This window comes from Mugil cephalus, chromosome 15, assembly GCF_022458985.1.
Source record: "Mugil cephalus isolate CIBA_MC_2020 chromosome 15, CIBA_Mcephalus_1.1, whole genome shotgun sequence".
NCBI classification, from domain to species: Eukaryota; Metazoa; Chordata; class Actinopteri; order Mugiliformes; family Mugilidae; genus Mugil; species Mugil cephalus.
In genome coordinates, this window is record NC_061784.1 from 5,741,483 (window position 1) to 5,749,995 (window position 8,513).

General features: G+C 39.7%; 1 protein-coding gene across 1 annotated transcript; it reads right to left on the reverse strand.

Annotated features, from left to right (window-relative positions):
* Positions 1–1,276: 1,276 nt before the first annotated feature.
* zfpl1 (zinc finger protein-like 1) lies at positions 1,277–5,309 on the reverse strand. The gene is made up of 8 exons (XM_047607819.1): positions 5,143–5,309; positions 3,706–3,818; positions 3,503–3,614; positions 3,112–3,305; positions 2,947–3,025; positions 2,603–2,788; positions 2,333–2,456; positions 1,277–2,237 (listed from the first exon to the last, which is right to left on the reverse strand). The coding sequence occupies exons 2-8, from the start codon at positions 3,805–3,807 to the stop codon at positions 2,051–2,053; spliced, it is 984 nt and encodes a 327-aa protein (XP_047463775.1). The 5' UTR covers positions 3,808–3,818; positions 5,143–5,309; the 3' UTR covers positions 1,277–2,050.
* Positions 5,310–8,513: the final 3,204 nt, after the last annotated feature.

The window sequence follows — 8,513 nt, forward strand, 5'->3', positions numbered from 1 at the left end:
TGCAAGCGCATTACGTGTTGGTTGGTATTTACAGTCTCTACCCTTGAGAGATGATGAGGATTTCCAAGGACAGCATGTGACAAAGTCAGATCACGCAAGATCGTCACTGTGGGCATCATCCAAGCTCCACTGGACAACAGGGGAAAGTTTTACAAAACTCCCAAATCCAAAACTTGAGCCATAGAGCATTACGCAACAAGGTCCTTCTAATACAATTAATACTTTATAATTATAATTAGTTCAACATCATTCTAGCTCTTGACTTGATGTCCTAAATCTTAAAATAAAAAATGTTTATACCTTTAGTTCTTTTTAAAAATAATAATCAAATAATAAACATATGATTTAACACAATACAGTGTAGAGTAAATCTACGAGAGTAAATTTAACTTAAACTGGGTGTGGTTCTCATCAAAATAGTTAGGTTCACACAGGATTTTTTTTCACACCGATTAAATATATCAGCACAATAACCATGTGGAAACATTGTTGGATATAGACTGTAAAATTGTGGTGTAAAGGAATACTTAAGTGAATAAACATAATTCAATAATAATAATAAACTGAAAAGAGCAAACCCACTCTGTAAACTAACTGAAGTAAACTGAATTGGAAATAAAATTAAAGGAGAAATAGAGATCAATAGTTAAGTGAAACGTGGAGTACATAACCCCACATTGAGCCAGGGACATATCCACAGATGTGACCTCCACAGGACACTTTTAGTTAGAGATGAGCTGGCATTAATCCACCACCAGGGGGAGTAGTGCGCAAAATATGTGAACCTTACAATTTATTATTGTTAATTACTAATTATTTTGATCTCTGTTGGACATATACACTCCAAGTCTGTGTTAACTGCACTGGACTGAAGTGTAGTTTTTTTTAATATGGTCTGACATTGATGCATCAAGGTGAAACTTACCAGACTCCCGTTGAAATAAGATGTATACTGTATCCAGTCATTGGAACTGTTTTTTTTTTTTTTATTATTAGTAGATACAAACATGTAGTGTTTTGCCACAGTCATATAGTATAAGAGGGAGCAGTGTGTCTGATTTTTATGGTGTTGAAATGATCTGTAAATGAAAACACTGAGAGCTGAGCAGTACATCTATTGTGTAGGATCTTACTTAGTCAGTTAGCTTCACTACACAGATCAGAGCTTTTATCTGCTCCACGAGGACTCTGCGATGAAATAAGCAATGATGTTGATCTACGACAAATCCATATATACATAAATATTTATGTTTTTATAACATATTCTCAACACAACTGATATTTAAGAAATTATTCATTCATGAATTTGGCTGTGCACAGCAGAAGAAAACGGTCAAGATAAAATATAATACAGCCTTTCTGTAGTAATCCCATTTAATGGACAGTCCAAAACATCAGGAAAATGAACATACAGTATGTACGGTAAATCTAAAAGCAAAGCACTCAGTTTTCAGAAGTAATGCAAACACCCATAAATAGTTGTGTATTATGCGTGGGGTACATCTGATTCCAGTTCTGAGGGCCACATCTTCTTTGAAGAAATGCTCAAATCAAACCAGCAACCAGAAAGAGTTCATGACTGTGTCAACCTTAAGATTCTGAATATATACATTCTGACATTTCTGCCAGCACAACTTGTACCCTCAACATCTACTGTGTTTATTTAGCTTCAAGTGAGAAAAGAAAAGTCAATTTACTGAGAGATGTTAGCTGAATGAATATACTGCCCCTCTTCATCAAAGTAACAATTACTGGATACTTCAGTCACACAGAGCCTTGGTCACTTTAAGAGTATGTGTGTTGCTTTTGTTTGTATCACAGGAAATTCCTCAAAGATTTAATTTTGATAGTCCGTGAAGCCCTGGCACGTTCTTATCGTCTGGTATAAAATAACAGAACCAGGGTTTACCTCAACTCTAAGGACGTGCAGCCTCTTCAAGTTGGCTCCCTCTGCTGGGCTAGCCGTGTATCTGAAAGTCTCATTTCAGCTGACTCTACAACGCCTTATGTTGTGGAACACGCAAGAAAAAGAAGATGTCGTTGCTTGTTATCAGTTTTTCCCCACACGGATGTTGGGGTTAAGAAGTGGGTCTAGGTTCGGGTCTGAGCCAGCTGCGGCACGTCCAAGTTTAGCCATGATAATTATCAACGTGAAGAATCCCAGGACGCCGACCAAAAGCAGCATGAAGACACGCTGCTTCCAGGACAGAGACGTCCGTTTTTTCCCTGTGCGGTTCCTGAAAAAATGATTACATTAAAACATAAATCATCACATGATCACAATTCCTTATTCGTGCATGCCTAATAAAATAAACAATAAAGTAATACTAACTTGAGAATCTGAGCGAACCAACTGAGCGTCGGACGTCGCCGGTACTTGTCGTCATCAAAGTCGATCTGCGTGACAGAGCTGTGAGCTCCTTCTCGTGTGTCGTAGATCTTTCTAGGCGATGATGCTGGAGAATGACAACAAATAATCACATTCAAATGAAGAAGTTGTGTTGTGCAATGTATGTGTGGCAAATGTTCAGTGTAGACAGATAAAGCTGTGCTCTAAAAGTAGGCAGAACAAGGAGATTTCAAAGCATTCCTATTACTATACCTGTGTTTATTGTAATAGTGTCAGTGGCAGTAGTGAAGTTGATCACGGAGTGATCCTGTGTATTTGGATCCCCGCTTTTATGAGGACCTCCGCGGTCTTCTTGTGCTGGAGATGAGACAGAACTCTGTGGTGGACTGAGGCTTGGGTTGTAAGAGTGACTGGGGTATATGTTGCTTTGCTGTTGTGCTGTGGAAACACAAACGCAGTCTGATTATCTGATCATGCTGTTTAACACATGGACTACCGTTATCAGCTAGGAAATCACTTAAATAACAACGTCAACAATCTAAAACTGTCTCTATTAAATATGAACAGTTTACTGGTATGTAAACAATAAGGCTCACCATCAAATGTCGACCAGTCTGTATAATCTGTGATGTCATTGGTTGCAGTCTCCTCAAGGACCCCAACAGGCTCTTCAATCTGCCAAAGATCAGTTTTTATTATTTTAGAACACGTTATCTTTCCATCTTTCTATCTCTCTCTATCTCTCTATCTGAGGTCCTTACCAGAGGCAGCCCTAAACCCGCTCTAGCCCAGTTAACAGATGACAGCTGTTCTTTCAGTACATCAGCAACTGGGCTGGCTAGGTTGGAAGGGGGGAACACTGGGCCCTGACAGGTGGGACACTGGTATCCTGCTGGGGCCGTGTGGAGAGGCAGCCGAGATGCCAAGTTATTAAGGCATGCCCAGTGAAACACATCTGTGGAAGGAGAAAACAGGGTAGGGGAGTTATTCTTTAGTGCTGTGAGCACAACAAGCGCACGGCTCCATTTATCTTCACTGTTCTGCTTCTCTAGATAGGCAAGTGATAAATATGCTTTGTGTACTTCCTTCCCACATGCATGTGATCATGTATTCCCACGGACTTTATCATAAAAAGGAACATGATAATCTCACCATAACAGATGAGTCTGACCGTGTCTTGTGCATTCAGTGGGCTGTTACACAGAGCACAGTTGGGGTTGTAATCGCTGTCCTGCAGCCACTGCAGATATGACTGCACGATGCACTGAAAGGCAGCAAGTTGAAGCACAGGATGTTAATGCGATGCTACGAGTTTCATCCAAACATATATCACGTTTGGCCACACACACACTGACCTTGTTGTGGTTGGAGACGAGGCAGTGCTCGCACACGTTGACGCGGTGCTCGAAGCAGAACAAATTGGTCACCTTTCTTTTCGGACACTTGCAGAGACCCATAGCCACGTGTGCTGTGTTGAGGGCAAAATCACAAAGGTTTGGCAGGTCCGTTTTATGTTGTCGTTGGTGTTAACAACAGCATATACTTAGATTCAATTAGAGACAATCTTCACTTGTTTATGGTACGCGGGCACTACAAGCAAGTACTGTTTTTGTCTCCACGTGAAAACATGTGTTGGTAAAATGTCTCCCCTGCAATTCATTTAAATGCAACTTGAAAGGAAACACTGACAAACTTAATCTCTTCTATTTTTTTTCTGACAGCCTGGAATTTCCAATTTATAACCACAGCAGTTAAGCAAGCTTCCTCATTTCCTTCATATTCTGGGAAAAAGATCCTGAGGGTAATGAGCAGAGTTAAAGATAGCCTTGTTATTCACCATGTTTACACAAAAACAAGTCAATAGTCATGCATATACACATGCCCTGTTTCAATTCTATGGTTTGGAAACAGGTTGATATGGCAGCATAGAGTTACATGACCATGCATGTAGTGCAATTATACACATTTGACAAGTGTGAAAACAATCTCATTGCAGAATGAATTAAATTCTTATCTTATCTTACATTGACAGTAGATCTAGACGGACTGTCCACTCTTATTGTGGTAAACGTGGCATGTACTGTATAGACCATCATGGCGATTATGACCGTTATCAGAGATTTTCGTTTTTGTTTGGTGAATTTAGGTATGAAGTAGTGAATAGATTCTACAGAACCAGTTTAATAAGACATGTCCATTATCAGATTGTAAGACATGCAATTTCAAATAACTGGTTCTTTGTCTTAACACCACAGTCATTACAGCTGCTGCACTTCTTGTGTTTCTAGCGAACTCCATGTATTATTGATGTCCCCTGCCTGTTTCTGAACTCACTATAGGTCTGTCTAGCTCCTTTTAGGAGTCCTTTGGACTGTTCAGTCCAAAACGAGAGACAAAGGATAGATTGATATTGTCTCTTAGGAGGGGTCTTGATTGTCCTTCGTATCTTTAAGTTTGTTTTGCACTTACTGTTCCTGCTTCGTCTTTTCATTTCAATGCAATTTCTTTAAAACCAAATGATAACTCTGTGACACAGTAGTTTGACATTAAAACACCCCCAAAAGTCTGATCCTAGACTCCCTTCTAAAAGTCAGACACCACGTTCAGTACAAACTAATAAATTTAGTCGGCGACGAAAGACCCTAACAGTTTAGGTCCAAAATCAATTGGAGATCACATCAGTTAGCTTAGCTTAGCTGGAAGTTGTCAGGTGAGGTGACGTTAGCCAGCTAACCCAGCTACATGGTGGAGTTGGGGAAGTTCCAACACAAAACGGTAAATATTTACGTTACCTGTCACCCAGACATTAATTAATTGAGTCCCGTTAAGTTTAAGCGATGTTTTACGACTGTCATTTAAGCTTCCTTGTTGATTTCACATGGAAGGCGGCTCCAGAAGCTGTCATCAGTAAAATCCTGAACAGAACTGGTTCCTTCCTTCCTCTCTCTGTTTATGTGCCACGTCTCTTCCGCTTCTGCCTCTTCTTCGTGTGTTTTTGTAACACATAGACAAGCGCATTCTGCCACCTGCTGAGCCGGAGTGGCATTTGTTTTAGATTCATTTGTAACCAAGCAACTAAATGTAGACGTGGCAATTATAGACCATTAAACTCATTTAACCACAGCCCATAAGCCATTAAACTCTAATAGACATGTGGCGTACATTAAGGTACATGCACAATGTAGGTAATTTGCAGTTTATTAGCTTTGCACAGTTTTACTTCTTCTTTTCTGATCAAGATCAAGAATCATTTATTGGCATTATGTGTGTAGATTTTGGATGCTAGCTCCTGGCTTAATTAGTGCAAAGGTAAAAACATTACAATGGTAAATGGTCTTGCTCTTATATAATGCTTTTCTACCTACTCAAAGAGCTTTTGCAGTCAGAGACACATTCACCCATTCGCTCACACAAGCACACACACATTCACACACCAGTGCCAGTTGCACTGGGAGCAAATGGGGGTTCAGTGCCTTGCTCAAGGACACTTCGGCATATGGCACACTCAGGGGATCGTACCGCTAACCCTTCAGTTCATGGACAACCCGCTCTAGCACTATAAAAATAAATAGATAATAAATCTGATATTTCAGTGCCTTTTCTGTGAATGGAGAGGTACAAACAGTCCATAGCCTGGGTGGGTGGGATCTCCAGAGATCCTGCTGGCCCCTTTTACGGACCCGGTCGGCATAGACAGAGTACAGAGTAACTATGTGTGAAAAGAAAGCATGTCCTATTGTCACTTTGTGCCATAGCAGAGGTGCTAAACTATCTGTGCTAAGTGAACTATCTTAATTGCGTCACCTATATTTCACACCCTCATTCCTGATCACAACCTTATTTGATTCTTTTCTAAATTTTGATTGACGACTAAAAAGAGAAAGAATTCCTTAAGCCCATCAACATATCTCACATTCTCTTAATTATTCCAGTGCACGCTACTGATAGTTCATTTGTCAATTCGCATCATCTTACAAAACGTCATGTCTTGGCATTTACCATTAGCTTAACCTTAATCACATTTCATAACCCGAGACACATAGATACGTATATAAATGAAAATATTAAATAAATGTGCAACTAGTTTGAAGCCTCTCTCACAGAGAATGCTGGGTTCAGTCTAACACATGCCAGCCCAGTCCTTGCAGATAAAGACATTAACCTTTCATCAGCAAACCAGTGAGTTTGTCAAAGATCATTGATTCTCCATTTGTGGATTTTTTAAATCGATCATCCATGACTGCATCGGTCTTGTAAGTTGTAAGCTTCCAGTGACTTCTTCAAAAGCAGTAAAATGGCATAGAAGAACAGATCCCATGAAGGATCACTGGGATGATTTAACTGCAGTAAAATGTATCTGCTCATTTGATCTGGTACTACTCTCTCTAAGAACAGCAAAGAAGGTCTTCCTGCTGTCATAAATACAAATGTAAATGCGGCAGAAAGCCTCAGTGAATGTGAATACAACCCTGACGGACATGAACGGCAGTGAAATAATTCAGAGCTGTTGCTTTAAAAAGTTAGTCCTTCACGTCTTGCACGTTCTCAGTCCTGCACTGACAGGCAGTTTTTAAATACATGGTAATGACATTGATGCGTGTGTGATGCTGCCTGTTCATGCATAATAATGACTTTCTGTCTTTACAGTATGCATGCTTGTGTGTCTAAATGACCATGGATGTATCTGAGAATGAGGGTACAAATTGTTTCTTTCACAGTTCACTGCGCATGTGAATTGCCTGTAGAGGGGAGCATGGAGAGCAAAAATGAGAAAATGAAAAATCAAATGAGCAAAAACAGTAAGAAATGCAAAAGACGGTGACTGGGATGGGAAGTGCATTTAGGATTTATTATTCCACATATGATAAAAAGTTATCGTGTCAAGTATTGTCTTATCAAGTAATTAATTCCCCCAGTTTCTGTTTTTTACAGAAACAAGTCAAGCGTGTTTCTGATGCATTTTTACCCGGAGTTTCCTATTTAAACATGAAGAAGCTACTCAGATGACTGATGAAACATCTTCTCTAAACTCTACAAGCCAAGTTGCCTTTTTTTAGGATTACCATGACCCAGATGACTGAGGACCTTCACAGACAAGATAAAAAGTTGTTTTTATTAAGAATGGCTTAATTTAGTCTCATCCACTCTTCACACCAGACATTCATGTGTTTAGTGTTTTTCTTTTTTAAGCGCCTCCATTAAACAATTCATTCAAGGATTCATTTCAGATCATCTCACCCAGAGTGACAAACTACTTTATTTCTTGCAATGAAAATTATGAAAATGAGACAAAATTACTTTGTGCAGCTGAGCATGGACTTGTTGTGTGCTCAGTGACAAACAGGGGCCGGTATAAATCAATGACAGGGGGTAAGGGCATGTGGAAAGGGCATTTGAAAAGAGTGGAGCTATCAGATGGAAGGGAAATCTAAAGACAAATGACAGTGGCACCGGAGGACAAATCAGCCCTGGAGCTGATGCAGCTGGGTTTGAAACGGCGATGGGGAGGTTAGCTGGGTTAGACTGGAGGACATTGATTGATTGAGTCTGGCAATTATTGATCCGCTATCAGCTCTATCTGTGAGGCAACGCGCCCAAGATTCAGGTTGTTCAATAGATTCCCTGATGTTACAGCGAAGGAATACTGTATGTATGTATATATTATTAGCATGTTTTATTTCTGATTGTTGGAAAAGTCAAATGGTTAAAAAATGACACGAATAATGCAAAATCCGTAAGTGGTGCACTTCGGGTCTCAGGGTCACGTCAATACTAAATTTTCACTACTGCAAGGTCTTGTCAATGTGAAAAACAATTAACGTGTAGAAATCTATGTTATTGTATGCGGGTATTGTGTGAGGAGTATCTTAAATAAAAAGAACAAATCCTGCTCGTGTTGTATGCAGCTAACACAAAGTTGGTTCAGTTGATGGCAATAGGTGTCTGTAAATTAATCTCAAGAGATATGAATGCATATTGTCTCTACACTGTTTAGCGTGAATATAAATCGGATTTCTTGTTGAAGACAGACAACTGGAGCATTGTTTATTGAACAGATCTGATGTAAATGAAATGGGTAAGCGTCTGTGATAAACATGTTTTGCTCCTGTTTAACAGAGTAAACTGTCAGCTGTTATCTGAGGAAACGTCTGCAAACAAAGTA

Excerpts from the sequence above, each read along its gene's own strand:
- zfpl1 (XM_047607819.1), bottom strand. The coding sequence starts at position 3,807 with ATGGGTCTCTGCAAGTGTCCGAAAAGAAAGGTGACCAATTTGTTCTGC. Across the intron at positions 3,306-3,502 it reads GGTCAGACTCATCTGTTATG|ATGTGTTTCACTGGGCATGC; the intron begins GTGAGATTATCA and ends CTCCTTCCACAG. Across the intron at positions 2,238-2,332 it reads TGGTTCGCTCAGATTCTCAA|GAACCGCACAGGGAAAAAAC; the intron begins GTTAGTATTACT and ends TCATTTTTTCAG.